This window comes from Aplysia californica, unplaced genomic scaffold (assembly GCF_000002075.1).
Source record: "Aplysia californica isolate F4 #8 unplaced genomic scaffold, AplCal3.0 scaffold00036, whole genome shotgun sequence".
In the NCBI taxonomy this organism is placed as follows: Eukaryota; Metazoa; Mollusca; class Gastropoda; order Aplysiida; family Aplysiidae; genus Aplysia; species Aplysia californica.
The window spans coordinates 878,932-898,586 of NW_004797306.1; the positions used below are offsets into that span (position 1 = coordinate 878,932).

At 40.3% G+C, this 19,655-nt stretch overlaps 1 protein-coding gene across 1 annotated transcript; it reads left to right on the forward strand.

The window, feature by feature from the left end:
* Positions 1–1,810: 1,810 nt before the first annotated feature.
* Positions 1,811–17,375, forward strand: LOC101845527 (the record flags this gene model as incomplete). Its single annotated transcript, XM_013091441.2, is given in 7 exon segments — positions 1,811–1,918; positions 2,515–2,798; positions 6,354–6,510; positions 9,411–9,630; positions 11,691–11,857; positions 14,294–14,473; positions 16,367–17,375. Coding segments are annotated over 7 exon segments (1,419 nt in total). The 3' UTR covers positions 16,705–17,375.
* Between the last annotated feature and the right edge of the window lie 2,280 nt (positions 17,376–19,655).

A 19,655-nucleotide genomic window follows, 5' to 3' on the forward strand; every position in this document is an offset into this window, starting at 1 on the left:
GGGGGTAACATGAGCTGTGAAACATGGCGCGCTGTCCGGCGCTGGGGGTAACATGAGCCGTGAAACATGGCGCGCTGTCCGGCACTGGGGGTAACACGGGCCATGAAACACGGCGCTGTCCGGCGCTGGGGGTAACATGAGTCGTGAAACACGGCACGCTGTCCGGCGCTGGGGGTAACATGAGCCGTGAAACACGGCTCGCGGTAGTGAAAGAGATAAAAGCGAAGTCATTTCATCACACATGATTGGGGTGTGACGAAATGACCAGTTACCATGACTACAGCGGGACCTTACCAGAATCCCCTTCTTTCTTTCTATGTAAACTCTGTGCTCGGGTTTAGCGGGGCAAGGAAAGGCCCGAACTCGGATACAGCGGGAGAGATCGAGCGAGCTCTAGCTAGGGGGTGGGGATGGGGGTGGGGGAGGGGGCTGTATGCGGGCTCCCAACAGGCAGTCAGCGGTGCGGCGTTGTGATTGGCCAGTTCAGTGATTAATGAGGTGGAGCAGGCGGCAGAGAGAGAGATGGTGCGGAGAGACGCGTTACTTTTATTAAGCCACTTGAAAAGTGATGTGCCGCTGCTTAAACACTCAGTATGTGAGCTTACAGGCCATAGTTCTAGGCCTCGGCTAAGCCAAAAAGGAAAAGAAGAGGAGAGCGTGTAGTGTGTGATTCATGATTCATTGAGTTGCGATCGTTGATGTTCATAGGCCTGCGCACGCATCCGCTTCACCAGTTCTTCTACTGTAGGCCTAGGCTTAACAGTACGATAGACAGCACAAGCAATGAGACAGAGGAAAAGATGGCTTCCATTAAAGAGAAAAGGAAATGCTTCTCACTCGAATTAAAGGCCGAGATAATCAACGAAGTTGACAAGAAAAGGAAGACTAATCTAGAGCGAAAATTTTATTGATATGGGAGGGAGGTAATCATGTGGATTTTTAGGATTGTTTCATTAATTTCCCCTTCGCATACCTATAGCGGGAACTCGCCTACAGTGGGATTTTTCTTCTGGAACCAAAAGTCCCGCTATAGCTGTGTTCTACTGTATAAATATCTGAACATGAGAGGTGTGTGAAAGTAAAATGATACACCTCTGTTACTGACTACCGTACTGCTAGATCTACCCCTATTCATTACACCTGACCCTACCCTAACCTCTTACCCTTACTCTAACTCTCCTCTTACCTATGACATGAAGTATAAAGTTATTATCCATTATTTTCCAGTAGTAACCCACTAACCTTGGGGTCATAACCAGAGATTGCTGATTTTATTTTACAGCAATGCAAGGTGTTTCAACAAATCACCGACTGATGATTGCTCTCTATTTTTTTTATTGTGCAGTAGAATGCTATTCAAATTAGCTCAATATGAACAGTGAAAACAAGGAAGTTTTCACTACAATTCAGATGTTGTTTTGAGAACAATGCAGCCTGATTATTTTAAAACGAAACAGCTGTACAGTCTGGCGACTTCTGAGATACCCTGTAATTTCTGCCTCAACTACTAAGTCCAAACCAGAGCTCTAAATCTAGATTCCGGATCTCATCTCTGTAACCTCATATTGACTGAAAAATAATTTATCGTCAGTGTCGCAGGCAAAAATTTAGTTTTGTTGCATTGTATCAGGAATTGTGAAAAGGAAGAATATTGTCCTTGACCATATTATCAAACTGCATTCTGGTGCTGCTGGGAAAGGTACATCCCTGGCAGAGCTTTGGGCTAGGGGGGGGGGGGGGGGGGGGGATAGAAAATTCTCAAAATTTTGATCAGAGTGGATTATATAATTAAGGTTGTTTTTATTCTCAGCTTCTTGGATGGTACCAGTAACAATGTGAAACAACATGATGTTCCTCTCTGTCTTGTTACTATTGGCTGTGGTTTTCCATCTCTGCATTTGTGTTACAATAGAAACAGGTAAGAACTTGATCGCTATACTTCTACACTTGATAATTTGCTTGATTGAGCTTAATTTAACATAAGCACTGACTTATCATGTTGGTGCCTCTGTAGCTGAATACTTTTTTAATTAAGAAGTAAAATTTTGCATCATACCTGATTTTGGGTAAAATTTTTAGAATTTGATAATAATTTCTCAGGCACCTCGATTGATTTTCTTCATATTTACAAACTTGGTGCCCTCCTAGTTGAATTGTACATTTTCAAAATTTTGTTGAAATTAAAAGTCCAGCGCTGTATGTATATATATGTTCACAGTCATTAGTTGTAACGAAATGTGGCCATTGACCTTTAAAATTTAGAGTGGTGTGGGAAGAAATATTCAGTGGAAGCTCTTGATTTTAGAGCGAATCAATGGGCTTCTTATAAAGGGCGCAGTAAATCTTTCAACGTAGTCACCTTTTCTGAAGGTGATCTTTTGTCCCCTCCTCCTTTTCCTTTTCATGTGAGTGTGAGGAGTATAGATAAGCTGGGTTTTGTCCTCTGATTTCTGAACATGCACTTAGAGGCTCTTGTGATTCTAACAACAGCTTTTAACATTTCACTCTCTACAGTTAAAGTCAAAACTTCATCAGAATCATGCTCTCAGACGATCAACATGAAGTTTGGAATTGCTTACACCCCTTTGATTCAAGCAAGCAATTGCGAAAAATGTAGAACAGCAGTTGACTGCCCTTTGATGCTGCCAAAGGAGTGCAAGCTGTCCTTCACCATTGCTGATGAAATCGAAAAAGTGCTTTCTAAAATCTGTTTTCAGTCAGGGGCTTTTGAAGTTGATGATTGCTTCACAACGGTAACCTTCCAAGAAAAGACACCTAGAAGCACCAATGATTTAGAGGTGAGAAAATAGCTAAATTACTTTTTTAATGTGCTTTCTTCAACAATATGTTTGTTGGGAAGGTTTCCCAAGTCTCTTAACTATTTAAGTATAAGTGAGGCCCAAGCTCGCCCCTGCAGGTGGGGGGGGCGGGGGCATTGTTTTACTATGGGGGAGCAAAGAATTCACCTGCCGTGATACTGCCTGTTGTAAGAGGCGACTGAAGGTGCATAGGTCTGGTGTTTCGAAAGTGCCAGTTTGTGGAGGGCCAACTACCTAACCCACTAAAAAACAGTGAGTTAAAGAAACACGGACAAACTCTGCTTTTTAATTTTCGATTTGGGAGACGGAGGGGCTTCTGCTTTAGCAGGAACAATGAAGGACAGCAGACTCTCCTGACCCGAAACCTTCTCTGTCAAACAAGTCTCTCCGGATTGCGTCGTGGAATGTTCGCACACTATATATGAAACGGGAAAAAGTTCTCAAGTGTCACGAGAGATGAAGAGACACAGGCTGCTCATACTAGGGGTCAAGGAAACACTCTGGATACTGTCTGGACAGAAGCAGCTCAGCTCAGGGGAACAAATAATGTATTCTGGGAGGGAAGACAGGCACCATGCAGAAGGAATGGGAATCATTATGAGTAAGTATGCCGAGAAGTTACTTAGAGGATGCGAACCACACGCGGGGAGGTTCATCATGGCTTCTTTTACTACAAGGAGCAAGAGCGTCAACACGAATATAGTTCGGAAAGAAATATAGTCCAGATCTATGCCCCGTCAAATAATGCTTCGGTTGAAGAAAAGAATGCGTTACAGCCAACTCTAGGGGGTCATTGACAAGCTACCAAGGAAGAATATCAACATCATAATGGGAGATTCCAGTGCCAAGATTGGTTAGGACAACTTAGGTTATGAGGGAATTATGGGACAACCTGACTTTGGACAAATGAGTGAAAACGGTGAGCAATTTGCAAATATTTGTGCTTTTAAGTTTTGTCATTGGAGGCTCTGTTTTTGCTCACAAGAGGATTCACAAGGCTACCTGGGTATCGCCTGATGGAGTGACGGAGAACCAGATAGATCTTTTTGTATCTCTCGTAGGTTCAGGCATTCACTGGAAGATGTCACAGTACAGATAGGGGCAGACATTGGATCAGATCATCATCTGCTGTTGGCAATACTCAAGCTTCGACTCAAAAAGCTGAGAATCAGCACAGGAACCAAAAGAACGAAGTTCCCAGTGAGTCTCTTGGACTGACACAAGAAAAAGGAGTTTCAGCTGCAGCTGAGGAACAGATTTCAACCTCTGGCTGATCTTGGTGGAGAGGACATGAAGGTGGAGATACACTAGGCCAAGGTCAAAGAAGGCTTTACATCAACATGTCAAGAGGTACTCGGTGCGAAGAAATGGAAGCACAAGGAATAGATTGGCCTACACTTATTGGGTTTAGTTAGGATCAGAAGACAACTGAAGGCAGAAGAGAACGCAAATAGAACAAGAGGATCAAGAGTGGATGCATGTGAGCATTACAGGACAACAGCTAAGAATGTCAAGAAACCACTAAGAAAAGACAAGGAGGAATTCATGAACAGGCTGGCAGAGAAGGCAGAAGAAGCAGAGGTAGGAGGGCACATGCGAATCCTTTACCAGACCACAAAGATTCTTGCTGAAAAATATGGGAAACCTGAAGTACCAGTAAAGGACCAAGTGGGGAAAACCGTTTTTGGAAAGGAAACTCAGTCAAAATGATGGGTAGAGCCTCTCAACAGTCTACTGAACAGACCACCACCGAGTAACCCGCCAAACATCCTGCCAGCAAGAAATGAGTTACCAATCTGCTGTGATGCTCCTTCAAAACAAGAGATTCTAGATGCCATTACAGCAGACCTCCTCCTCCCACTGTTTACCAGGATCTGGAATGAGAGCAAGTTCCCGAATGATTGGAAAGAAGGACTCCTCGTGAAGCTTCCAAAAAAGGGGGATCTCAGCATCTCCAACAACTACAGAGGGATCACTCTTCTCTTAAGACAAGTAAGGTCTTCAACAGAGTCATTCTGGAGAGAATCAAGACTGCAACAGATCCGAGACTATGAGATGAACAGGCTGTTTTCCAAAAAATTGCTCAACCACCTACCAGATTGACATGCTGAGGATCATTGTGGAACTGTCCCTGGAGTGGAACCTGGAGTTGCAGGGTTGCACACATGATAGCCATCTCACTGACAGCTTTGATATCAAGACCGGAGTGAGACGGGTGTTTACTATCACCTTTCCTCATCATATTGGCAGTTGATTGGCTGATGAAGGAAACTACCAGAGGACACAGAAATGGTATACAGTGGACCCCATGGACACAGTTGGATGATCTGGATTTTGCGTACGACTTGGCACTTCTGACGCACACGCACGAACAGAATGCAAGCAAAGACTTCAGTATTAAACTACCTATCAGAGTCTGTTGGATTGAGGATCTACCCCAAAAATCAAAGGTCCTAAGGATAGATGCCATACGGAAGAAGCAGGTCACAATAGAAGGAAATGCACTAGAAGATGTTGAATCCTTCTGCTATCTTTGAAAGTATAACTGACACAGAGGGAGGAACAGGTGCTGAAGAAATAAAGTCCCGCACTGGAAAAGCACAGGCTGCTTTCATATATTTGAATAGGATTTGGAAGACCAGAGATATCTCACTTTGAACAAAGCTGAGGATTTTCAATTCAAATGTGAAGTCAGTCCTGGTGTATGGATGTGAGACATGGAACGCATCACAGACTTGCATAAAGAGGATTTGGGTTTTCTTGAACAAGTTTCTAAGAAAGTTACTGAGGATCAGAAGGACAGACAGGGTCACCAACGAAGAAGTATTAAGGAAAACAAGCCAGATCCCAGTCAGAGATGAGGTAGGAAGAAGGCTGTGGCGATGGATTAGACATACTCTCAGAAAGTCAGGCAGCTGCAAAACAAAGAAAGCGTTGGATTGGAATCCACGGGATAAAAGATCAATTGGAAGACCGCGTGGAACCTGGAGAAGAATCACAGAAGTCGATAAACAGAAAAGTGGGAAGACATGGAATAACATCAAGATGCTAGCCCAGGATAAAGGTGGAAAGTGTTTGTTCGTTGTCTATACCCTGGTGCAGGGTGAAAAAGGCAATGATGATACAGATGAGGCCCAAGTTAGTCAAAGTATTGTGGTGAGACTCAAGTGTGAGGCCTTCTGTAGCAGTTTTCTTTACTTAGTATTTCATAATTACTCCTGCTGTTCTTCTGATCACTTCAAGAACATTTATTATAAGAGTGAGTGTTGATCCAAAATTTGAGTCCCTGTATGAATTTCATTTTTAATTTTATTATTTGTTTTCAATTGTCTGACCTCTAGTTTGAAGTTTCCGAGATCGGTAGTCCTGAAATAGTCCTGGTATGGTCAATAAAAAGTTGCAAATATACCATGTAATATTGTTTTGTTGTAAAACAGTCGCGAAATGTAGATCAAGATGTTGAACAGTGTGTAGGAAGGATGTGATTTTGTTTTATAAATGAGTCTAAATGGTAAGATTTGTATTGTTTTACAGACAATAGCTTGTCACAATGACAAGTATGTCTATGGATCTTCAAGAGATATTTGTTTGGAAAAGGGACAAAGCCTTGACATGGTGTTCTCAGGTTCCAACCTGTGTTCTGTTAAGGGATATGGTAGGGTGGAGTTGTCAAGATCGTTGTATGATCAAGGTAAGTTTCCTTTATCTTGTTTGTAAGTCCCCTCATAATATAAATGTTTTCCTTCCAGTTGCAGAACTGTTTGAAGTTGTTTGGAATATTATTATAATTCCAGGTTTAGTGTTTAGTTGTTGGGAGATTAAACAAAACAAAATTTGGTTTGAACTGAGATTATGTTCTCTGACATTCTCTTTGTTGAGATGAATTCTCCACTGAAATGTTCAAATCATCTCCTTTTCTGTGAAATTCAACTGTGAGATAGATTGCCTTCTGCCTCCTCAGTAATGGTTCTTCTAATCCTTAAACAAGTATTCAGCTAAAAACTTTTGCCCTCAATATGGGCTGCTCTCAATATTTTGTTCTAATGGGCTGCTCTCAGTTCTATTATGAGCTAGAATACATGCACAAGTGTAATTTTCCTTTTGTGCAGAAATACCCTTCAGTGTGCAGGGGCGTATATTGTATATGTATCTATAGATAAGAGGCTTCCTGAAGGGCCTCAGTCATGCACAGGTCCTGTGGTATTTATTTATGTGATATAAGTCTTGAATATTTCAACTGCAGTCAAACCTACTCTAACCACCAGAAGTCCAAGACTCACATATATGTATTAACGACCACTTCTCACTTCGCCCTTAAATTTTTTTTTTAATGTAAAAGAGACTCTGTCCAAAAGGTAAAGAATTTCTCTCTGACATTTTATAACTATCTTGGACCATTTTGACAGCATTTGTTTTGCTGCACAGAGTGTTCATCAAATTAAAGGCAGGATCAAGCTTTAAATGTAAAAACATAAAATATATAATGCATTTCGCATTATGAGGAATTGTGGGGTTTTTTGCACTTTCTTATACAAAAGTCAATTCTGAATAACATGCTTAAACATTTTTAAGATAATTTCAGCACTTTGTAAGACCTGGTCAATATTATTAGGTATGGTGTAGGGAGAAAGTTTTTGAGAAAAATAATTTTAAAGAATCCCTCAGATCTGGATTGAGCTCCAAATAAATATTAATCGACTGGACAGCTGTGTTGTTTGTCTCTGAAACCCTTGACAAAACAGTTAATACTCAAAGTGCAACTTTAAATAGCTGTATTAAGACAACTAAACAGTTTCAAAATGTCATTAAAACTTTTTCAAAACAAGTTCCAGGTCGAATAGACCTAGAAATTTAGCAAAAATTACTTTGCTCACGAAGTGTCGTTAGATACGTGAATGCACAGAACTTCTTCACTGTATTAATGTATTTGTGTACACTTCACACCTTGAGAAAGAATACAACTGACCTGAATTTTGAAAAGCAAGGTGAAGAGGGGTTCATTTTAGAAATCGTCCTGGATGACAATGCCAGATAGATCGAAGAGGGGCTTTGTGATTTTGATGTGCTCATGCAGTGTATAAGGATACGAATAGTCAAAATCTTATACATTTGCGTGCAATTCATAGCTCGAGATACATCACAATGACAATGACAATCTTTATTCATCTCACAGGGAGAAATTTGTCTTGGTCGTTAACAATGGCAGTAGACGTTACAAAAGTTAGACTTAAAGGTGCACTCACGCAAACGCACAAGACAGGACATTAGGCCAAGTAAATACATGTCTCACGGGCTGGGACAACCCGCTCCGTAAAACACACACACACACTCTCTCTCTCTCTCTCTCTCTCTCTCTCTCTCTCTCTCTCTCTCTCTCTCACTCTCCCTCCCTCCCTCCCTCCCTCTCTCTCTCTCTCTCTCTCTCTCTCTCTCTCTATCTCTCTCTCTCTCTCTCTCTGCAGTTGGTACGAATGAATTTCTATATCTGTCTGTTCTTGCTTTTTTGGAAATTTGTCGTTTACTGTGGGTCGATAGTTGAAATTCCGATGTCAGTGGGTGGCTATGGTCAAAAAGCATTATTTCCGCCTTTTTTAGAACGTTTGTCTTGTGCAGATATTCAGAGTTACTTAGGTCTCTACCAATTGTTCTTGACGCCTTTTTTTATCAGCTTATTTAGTTTTATAATGTGCTGCCTTCCCAGATTGCTACCATAGCAAGTGCTTCCAAAATTTATCAAAGTTTCTATTGTGGTGGTGTAGAAAATCTGAAGGATGGATGGATTCAGATTGAAAGACTTTAGTTTCCTCAGAAAGTACAGCCTCTGATTTACCTTTTTAACGATATTGTTTACGTGGTTTTGCCATGTAAATTTGTTGTCTGGCCTAAAGTTTGGTATGCAGTGTGATAGGTTTTTTTTTTTTAATGAATGAGTCGTATAAACCTTCCTCAATGTAGGCTGTGACAGCAAATGTTCTTGTGCAGTTTTTGTTATTTCATAAGATGTCCTGTGTAAAAAAACATGGTAGTTAAATGGCTAAAGAATGATTTGTTCATAGAGCTCAATTTTTTACAAAATCAACTTTTGACCTTTATTGCAATGTTAATCAGTTCAAGCATGTGTCTTCCGCTACTATTCTGGACACACAGTCACACACACACACACACACACACACACACACACTCACATACACACACACACATACACACACACACACACACACACACACAGTCACACACACACATACACACACACATACACACACACACACACACACACACACACACACAAACAGTCACACATACACACACACACACACACACGCACACACACACACACACACACAAACAGTCACACACACAGTCACACACACACACATACACACTCACGCACGCACACACACACACACACACACACACACTCACATATATATTATATGTAAAGTCTTGTTTCAAAGATGACTGGTCCCTGTTAGAACGACATTTAGCAGGTCATGTTCGGCGAATTTTACAAGTAGGCTACAAAATGTGTATAATTTTAATGAATGTCAGCTCTGTATGCGATTGTGACAAGATTTTTTCTTTCCCTTTCAGATGATTTGAGTGACCCCAATAGCTGTCGTTCAGTCAGGATGTATAAAAATAGGGACAGTGGGACAGTATATTCACGCCATAAGGAAACGGCTCCTGCTGTTATCAAATTTTGCAAAGTCATATTGTCACCCTTCAACCGAGGCCATCCACAGGACTTTTGTTATAGATTTCATTATGCAAAGTTTCTACCTGGTGGTGCACAACTTCTTATTGCATACAGGTATGTTTTGTAAACACTCATTTGTAGAACTACTCTGGGGCTAGCACCTGTAGTGTAGCAGTGATGGGTTTTGCAATTTCATGCAGAAGACCTGAGTTGGGTGGATGCTGGTGTGTGGATGTTTCTTATCGAGTTTTTATGTCTTTCTCTCTCTCTTGCCCTTTTTAACTCCCAGTGGAGCACAGGCCATCAACAACATTACTCCAGCGAAGCCTGTCCTGAGCATCCTTTTCTATCTGTTTCCATGATGTCCCCGCTTTTTCAATTTCCACTGATACCGCTCGCCTCCATGTCATCTTAGGTCTTCCCTTCTTACGCTTTCCTTGTGGGTTCCATGTTAAGGCCTGCCTGATGATGCTTGTCGGGGGTCTCCTCAGGGTGTGTCCAATCCATTTCCATTTCTTCACCTGAATATATTCCTTTACTGGCCTTTGGCTTGTTCTCTCCCACAGTTGAGCATTCGTGACTCGATCATACCACTTGATCCCCACTATTCTTCGTAGGCATCCATTTATGAAGCTCTGCAGTTTCCTTGCTGCTGATGTTGTTTTTGCTGTTGATGTTTTTGTAGCTGCTTTTGTTTTATGGGAAAGGGCTGCTAACCTATTCTTTGCTCCCCTGTCTCTTGGACAGGGCCCCGAGAACCACACGGGTGCATTATGTCTTTCTGCTTTGGTGTTATATCCCTCTCAACCCAAGGTGGCCCTGACAAGTAGGGTCAAAGCCTTCCTCCTAAATGATCTAAACTGTGGTTCATGGGGGGGCGTTGAAAAACACCTGCATCAAAGAAAATTATTGCTTCTAACGGTTCTAATTTGCAAAAACAGAAAAGAGAAAGGGATGGAATTGTTCTTATTTTCCATCTTGCCCATACTATATCTTACTCTTAAGGAAACCAGGAAAATCACCGGGGTCTGTGATGTAATGGTTAGGCTCTTTGCCATCGCACATAGAAGATAATTTGATTCGAACTGGGAAGAGTTCTTTATTATGTGTCTACCCACCTGTCTGTTATGTCTTATATCCCCCTCAGTCCGAGTTAGCCCTGACAACAATGATCTTAATTTGTGTTGATAGGGATGTAGAGGAACATTTACAATTGTTTGAGACATTGATGGTTTTTCTTCTTATACAGATTTTTTCCAAGGCCATCTCGTGCACTAAATTGTAGTTCCCCTTTTTCTTTCAGGTAGCCTTATATGTCAGTGATTATATTGATCATTTGTATTGACCTATTTCTTTACCATTAGGTAGATATATATTCCCTTGAAGTTTACTGAGTTGATCTCCTTATACTTTTTGTGTCCAAGGCAACTTTTCTGTGCTCAGTGTGCACACAGAGCCTCCTCAATTATGAAAGTACTTTGAAAGTAATGGAAATTAGAATTTTGTTGTTTTTTTAAGTCCAGAAAAATATCTGAAATGTTCAAAAAAATTGTTTGGGATCATAGAAGTAATTTTCCATCCAAAGTATTTTGTTGTTTGTTTGTTGGTTGTTTTGGGGTTTTTTAGGGGGGGGGGGGGTTTGTTTGTTTGTTTGTTTGGGGTTTTTTGTTTTTGTTTTTTTTGTTTTGTTTTGTTTTGTTTTGGGGGGGGGGGGGGGGTGTACACTTCAATCATCTTTGTGGAGCTCTGAAAGTTGCTTCTTTTCCGTTCTTATCACTAAATTCGCTTCCTTATTTATGGAGTTTTCATGTGTAAGTTTTTCATCAAAGTTTGGAAAGTCTTTCTTAACTTTTTATGCAGCTTTTGGCTGTGTTTGCATGTGTGTGCATGGGTGTTTGTGTGTGCATGCACGTGTGTGTATGTGTGCGCGTGTCTGTGTGTGTATGAGTGTGTGTGTGTGTGTGTGTGTGTGTGTGTGCATGTGTGTGTAAAAAAGAGAGGGGGTTGAGGGTGGGGAGGGAGGAGAGAGGGAGAAGGATTATTTTATTCTCAATTTTGTGGAACATACATCCACAGTCTTTGTTTGTAAGTTGCATCATTTAAAATTGTTCTGTAGAGGTCCATCAGCAGATATTTGTTTTATATGATGGCTTTGTCATTTTTCTCTTTTTAAGGACATATGGGTACAAAACCCGACCAACGATTGACTCAGAATACTGCATGTCCATGCTTGAGGAAACTGGCATCAAAGTGGAAATAAAGACATTCTGTTATTATTTAAATCCTGACAAATGTGTTGCAAGTGCTCAGCATGAGTTTGTGTTCACATATCGATTCAAAGGTAAGTATGCTTTTCAGAAAAACAGCAGACCAACTGGTACCTAATTTATTTTTACCTTCTTAGCAATTCTAGAGTTGATTAAGCTAGCTTAACTACAGAGTGGAAGTTTAAGATCGCAATGGAATTGTTTGTCACATTTTCATTGTCCTGCATGGACCATCAGCTTCCTTTCAGCGCATTTTATCGTGAGAGGATTAGATGCTTCACCTTTAATGTAACCTGCTTTGCACTTGGTAGAAGTAAAGTATGAAGTTTCATCTTCAGAAAAGTAAACCTCATAGTGCTTTCTCTTTAGAAGGTAGCAATTAGAATAACGATAAAAGTAAAGTACACCTCCCCCCCACCTCCCATGTCATTGAAAACATTGTCGGTCGGTCAAAGCCCTCTGTTTAATGTTCTTGTATGACATAACACCAACCCCATTGTGTCCCAGCACTCCATTAACTCAGTTGTTATTATGCTTTACTGTGGAACGGATGGCCCTGGTTTGAATTCCAGGCTGGACGTTCTTGAACTTTGGTTATTTTGTGGAGTTTTCAAGGTTCTTAACCAAATTCGCTTAGTCCTACTGGAGACAGACGTTAAATTTGGAGGTCCCATCTCTTAAATAATCTAAAAGTGTTGATAGGGGCATTAAACCTTTACAAACTTACTTATTACTAACCACTGTGACCTTCACATTGACATCTAGGATCTATGTTCTAGGTCAGATCAGTTCCAAATAGGTAGTCCAAGTTTAACTACACCAGAATAGGGTATGGCATAGTGAAAATTCTGTTCCTGGTTATACTCTCATGAAATTAACAGTGCTTCCACTCTCCCGTATTTTTACGGGAATCCGTACTTTCTACTGGCTCTGTACTTGTTCCTCCATCATTATCAACTCCCTCCGTAAAGGACTGCGACAGCGTAAAACTACCGAAATTCAGTGGCGTAGCTAAAGATCCGTATTCGCCTTTGTATCGTCTTGTATAGGTTACGGATATTTACTGTAATTCTCTCGGCAGTAAGTTAATGTAAAGAGACCTGCCAGATTGCGCATTTCCTGCAATCGGCCATTATTCCGCTATGCCCCATGCATTCATTGCGGGTTGGTCGGCAGTACATTTTTACTTGCAGATTGATCAAAATCTGGCGAACTTTTTGTGCCAATTTCTTCCTTTCTATCATTCACTCAATCCGTCTGTCTATCCTCGGACTGTTGCTGCGGCTGGATAATATGCGTGTTGGTCAAGTAAATTGACTTGTGATCTTAAGACAGAAAATTACTGTCAGAAAGAAACTTGTTTGCAAATTTATTGTCTAGGTCTAGAGAAATTATCAAAGCGAAGATTCTACGGCACGGGAACGCGATATGGGCCACGATGAAAGAAATTTATGCTAAAACTACTAAAATCAAGAATAATTTGAAGTGGTGTTCCGAGGTTGTGACATGCAACATTCAGAAGTGAAAATGGTGGAAAATTAGGGCATACGCTGGGTAACTGTATTGTGAAGGTACATATCTATTCATTATTCCCAAGTTTGCCTTCTATCAATGGTGCCATGACAAATTAATTGAATTATAGTGGCAATGGAATGGGAACCTGCTTTTAGACATTGCCTGCAATGGAAAGATTTATGTAGGTGAAGAAATCAAACAAGACAAAATGTTGGCGAACAAATAAATGTTATGGATTGTAGGCAACCTCTTCAAACATGCCCCCAAATGCCATTTTTAAGCCTCAAAAGCACTAAATTTCAATTTCTTCGGGGGTTTTGCCCCCTGAACCCCCACCAGGACTCTGTACCTGGAACCTCAGACCCCCGGCAGAATTTTCCTTACTTTTTTAGCTTCAGCTGGTGGAAGCACTGAATTAAGGCCTATTACCACCACTGGAGAAAAGGAAAAAAGTCAACAGTCAACAGCATGTACTTTTGATGCTAGACCCATCAGTTCATGCAGCTATGTGCCTCTTCTTTCTGTCATCCGTACTCTCATCTTCTAAGTCTAATACTACTCGCAGTGATAGCAGTGGGTACCTCGTTTCCTGACAAAACTTTTTATTTTCATTAAAGATCTGTTGCTCATATTGACGTGTTACTTGTTGTAAGAAAGAGCTTGCCATGCTAGTTTCTGGTTCTTGAGAATTAGCTCCAGCTGAAAGAAGAGAAAAGAGAAGTTGTTCATGCTGAAAGTGGGAGAGGCAGTCCTTGATGCCACCACTAGTTAGATATGTAGGCATAAATGTTCTGTGATGGCTTAAAGGAGAAGAATAAATTAGTGCTGCTCTATTTGTTAAATCTTTCGAGTTTGTAATCAATTAATATGTTTTTTATATTACTAAATTAACCATTGCATAACAAGAAAAGTTTTGAATGGATAACTTCTTTATGTGTGTGTTTTTGAGAGTGTAATTTAATAAACGCAATTTTGGATGCCTTATTTTTTTTCAGAGAGACAAGAACCTGACTTTACCCCAGAAGTTGAGGAAGGATATGAAGATAACTCCTCGAAAATTGTTGTCATTATAGTGTGTGTAGTCGTCGTATTCATTCTTATTTGCTGTTGCATTTGTTGTTGCTATATCAGAAAGAACTCATCGAATTCTGAAAATGGCACAGCAGCTGCTGCAGGTATGTACAATTGTGGTACTTTTTTCAAATAATATTTGCTGGAATTAAATTTTAACGATGTACTCCACCTATGTTAGGTCAGTTCTGAGTTGGAGCTCATCCGTCCAAGTTTGGACCAGGACTTTTCCTGCTCTCAGAAGTGTGTTGTTGCTTTGTTTTGTTACCGCCCAGGTCTTCGTGCACATGTGAATTATTCATGTAAAACCTAGTTGAACTTAAAACTCTGAATGTCGATGGCTGTACTTTCTTTCTATGGTGTCATTGCCAATTTAACTCTTTCTCTACGTATTATTTTCGGCTTGTGGACGAATTTTTTTCGGGAGGGCAAAATGAGATGATGACTAGTGTGAAGTTTACAGGTCTTGGGGGCCATAAATTCAAATAAATATCAACATATAATATACCAACATTTTCAGTATGGTTTGTAGAATACATCTGTATTGTTTATTTGAGTATTTTTCAACTTTGGTTCCTGTAAGAGGCCATTATGCAACACAATTGTGATTGGCTGCGGATAAAATTTGAAAACAAAAAATTTGTAATCTCAGATGAAACTCAAAAAATATGTTTGCACCTAGTCAAATTATACATCAAAATAACCATAACTGTATATAGAACAGGAAAATATTGAAAAATGAGCAGTTATTTACACGCATTCCATAATATTTGTACAATTGGATCATAACCTCCGATATTGAAAAAAAATGATTTTTTTTTTAATTTTGAAAAAAGGATCCCAAACAGAAAAAAACACTCTTATCTTAAATGGAATTATTCAGAATTGCATTTGGAATAAACCTATACATGTCTTGGGTGGTACCTTTTGAGTAAATTCACCAAAAAGTAGTGATTTTGATTTTAAAAAATATTTTGACTATTTAGATCTACGCCTAGATCTAGCACTCAAAAATATTGATTTCTCAATTACAGTGCACTGGCAATTTGAGTCCAGTAGTATCAATATTATAAAGAAGAGTCCTACACTTCTTTAGTGAGCAAAATAATGATACATTTTGTTGTGTAAAAGTACTAAGACTGGTGTCTGGGCTATAATTTGGGCTTCGCAATAAAACAGTGTCGTATGAACTTCGAAATCGTGTTTCAAAACTGAATCAAAACTTCCGATTTTCGGTGGAAACGCTTGACCCGGAAGTCAACTTTATATTATGACCTTTATTTTAACATGGATATGTGGATTGGAATAGAAACCAAGCTCAAATTGAACGTCGGTTCTTGAACCGCCGGGGGTGGCTTAGCGTACTGACGGCACTTTAGCCACGCCGCCCCCCCACGGCTCGGCGTAGCGAATGAGTTAATAGGCGGGAATTTGAGTTGCTATAATTTTGATCCCGTTTTCGAGATTGCCAAACATTTGAACTTGTTCATAAATTATAATGAGCTGTGCTTTCTATTTACAGTCTACTTTCTAGATCTTTCTCCTAATACTACAAGCTACTTGTTAGTGTGACACTTGGAGGGTTAATCTTGGATAGAAACTTTATAAAGAGGTACCATGTGGGTAAGGCGTTATTTTCTGTGGCTGTCAAAAAAATATTTTGGAATGAAGTCATTCCATTTTTGTCTTTTATGTTATAAGTTATAATTGTGTCTGCTGTTTGCTTGAAGAACTTATCTGAAATCCATTTGATACCTTGACAAAGCAGGTAGGACTTATCCCACTTGATTGGACACAGGTTTTTGAGATATTTATGGTCTCTTTCTACACAAAATCCTAAACAAGTGTGAGTTTATGCAAAATATTTTGTCCTGCGCCTTTTGATTTTTTTTTAAATTTGAGAATATTCAGTTTCAGAAAAATAAAGTTTTAGTAGCCATGACTTATCTGATCACGGAAAACAAAATTGTTTTTCTCATTTTGATTGAATCCCCCAGAGCCACTGAATGTAGGTAGCCCTGATGGTGGGAATAGCTTGCCAGTCTTTGTCCACCCAAGTCAAAGCATCAGCACAAACAGTCACGGCCGGGCTATCTACCAGACTTCCGATCTCTCTTCCCCACAACGACCAACAGCTCCACGATGGTCAGCAACCCATGGTCCGTCATCTCCCAATGAATTTTCCCCAACTTCACCTGTGCCTGACAGATGCCCTTCCGCTCCTCCTTTAGAAGAGAGTGAGCCGTTTGTAGATCATAGAGGCCCTACTGTGCAGGCTGACAACTTAGAGATGCCGCCTCCTGCATATGACTCTTTGTTCCCTGATAATGTGTGACATTTCAAGAAGTCTGTCTGTTTCTGAAGATTGCCCAGTGAAGCAAACCTGAAGGTGAAAGTTATGTAGGAGACTAGCTTACCTACAGAAGAAAGCTGTGAACCGTTTTTAGACTACACTGTGCTGGCTGACAGCTTGGAGATACCTCCTCCTGCATATGACTCTTTGTTCCCTGATAATGTGTGACATTTCTGCCTCTTGCTGAAGATTGCCAACTGAACCAGACCTGAGGGTGGAAGTTATGGCTGGCCTGATTGTAATGTTCCAGCTGTCACATCCCTCAGTGTATACATGCGAGTAAGATAAACTGAAGCCCTCCATTGGGAATTTACTTAACTTGGTCCACATAATATGTCATATAATATTATATATCTCTGGGACCTTCCTTCACTGCTTGGGCAACATTGAGCTCATAGTGGCTTCATGTATGGAAGATGCTTTTGACTTAACTGTAGAGGGTTGGGGGGTTACAATGCATTTTTATGAACATTGTTGTACCCACAATGGCAAACAACAACAAGAAATCAAAGCTGAAGACTATAGTAATAGGGGTCTGCTGTTCACAAAGTAAAGAAAGTTTCATAGTCTTTCTTTCAGTTATGCGCCATGTTTTCCTTTGTATATTATATAAGTGCCATTAGAGATCTCATAAATTTCCTAGGTGCTTTCAATGAACTACTCTTACTTAATATAATATATATATGTCCCTTTTGTCAGAAAATACGTGCCATTTTAGTTTAAAAGTCTTGTCCTTGCTTGGCCAGTTAAAGTGCCCTGGACCTTGGACTAGCTGCTTCTTGTCCTTCGTTCACTGATACTGACTGATTGGACTTGCATTGTGTGTGCATTACTTTTCTGTGTTCTGTGGAACTCGGATTCAACGAACTCGGAATCAACGAAAACTAGGATTCAACTAAAGGAGTTGGATTCCCCGTTTTTTTCTATTCATAAAAGTCTATAAAAATAGCTCGGATTCATCAAACCCATAAATGAGCAAACTCAGGTTCAACAAAGTCACTTGCCACATGAACCACCCCCGCTGACGTGGCAATGCTCCTTTTTCTCCCACAATGAACCTTATCTTTTCCTGGAAACCACCCATGATACCTGTATCATGAACCATTTTTAGCTTAGCCTATTGTTTACATCTTATGTGATCAATAAGCAGTCTTCTTTCATAACAAAACTCACGTTGTTAACCGGCACACTAGTATTAGTGTTGGACGGACGGCCAGCACACGTGTGACTGTATGTGTGTATGTGTCTGGGGTAGATCTATGTAATGAATTGCATGTTGGACTGTAAAATCAAACATTGACGTAAGTGGGTGGTTGGCAGGTGCTCTGATGTGGTTTGCTCCTTCTTTCCTATCAAACATCTATCGTCCTGATCTTTCCTCCTTTTTTTGTGTTATTGCTCTCTTGTAACTCCTCTAATCTTGGTCACTTATATGACCTTATTGTGTTGCAAGTGCCATGAAACTGTTACTAAAACTAAAAAAACATTGCCGTATGCTAGACTCTACAGTGCAACGTAACTTGTTCGGCAAACAGTACGTTCTAGTCTCGGTATGGCATCATAAAAACAGAAGTGTCTCTCAACAAAAGCCTCATGTCTGCTATTATAACTATAACGAACACACAGATTCAACTAAACTGAAGGTCAGTTCCGACAACTTCATTAAATCCGAGTTCCACCGTATTCAAATGAGGAATAAGAGATCCTTTCAAAGATGTAACATTGGTCGAGTCAACTTGTAAAAGCTGATTATGTGTTGTTACCATGCTCATTGTTTCTGCGCATGTTTGTTCTGGTTTTGTATGGTTTGTAGTGTAGTATAAAATAATATATTATTCAACCCCTAATGAGATGCTTTGACACTTTACTAGTCAGTTTGTTAGGTTTGAGCACTTGTAACCTGCAGCTTGCACTGTATGATTCCCAGGAAGCCGAAAATGTTTCTGAGTGTTGTGGGGTCTTCTGGAGTAATAATGGTTGTAAAGCACACAGCACATGCTAAAGAGCGTGGATATGCTCAATATGCAGTTATTATTATTATTATTATTATCTATGCTGGCAAAACTTTTTTCAATATTCATGTATTATGATCAAGAAAAGTGTCATAGCATCACACCTTTAATTGTGGGTGATTGACGGGTGCTCTGGTGTGGTTTGCTCCTTTTTTCCTATCAAACTTTTATTGTTCTTATCTCTCCGCCTTCTATTTTGTGTTTCTTACTCTCTTGTAACACCTTTTACCTTTGGCAAGGGGGCTCTCGTGGCCTAGAGGTTAAGGTGTTGGCCTCTCATTCAAAGGTCCCGGGTTCGAATCCGGGTAGCAATCGAAAAATTTTCTTCTCTAGAATTGTCTCATTTCACCTCCTTTTCTGCTCTCTAGCAATGTTCTGTTGTCTGCTTTCATTTCCACTTTCTGCTCCCACCCCCTCACCTCTTTTGCTCCCTCCTCTGGGCTCCTGACTCTTTCTACAGCCTTTCTTCTGCTACTCCTTGGCTCCTCCTTACTGCTGTCTTTCTGCCACACCCCTGATCTTCTGGTAGGAAAGATCTACACCTAGCCTTCTCGGACAAGGGCGAAAAATCTCGGAGGGCCCGTGTGCAAGTTGCGCACGTTAAAGATCCCTTGGTGGTCTAAAATTGATAAGAGCAGGCTTTGGCCGCCACCCGCGCAAAATTCAAAATTTCCTACCAACTGAAAATATTAGGTGTGTTCCGCGCGCTCTTATGACCTTATGCAGTTGCGAGTGCCGTAAAACACTTTACAAAAACAAAAATACCTTTGGCACTTATATGATCTTATTGTGTTGTAAATGCTGTAAAACTCTTACTAAAACTTAAACACTGTTCATTGTATCTCTAACTTGTATCTGGAAGTGGAAAGCTGTTGTGATCATGTAACATTCTGTTCATCATATCTAGCCTACCAGTTATTG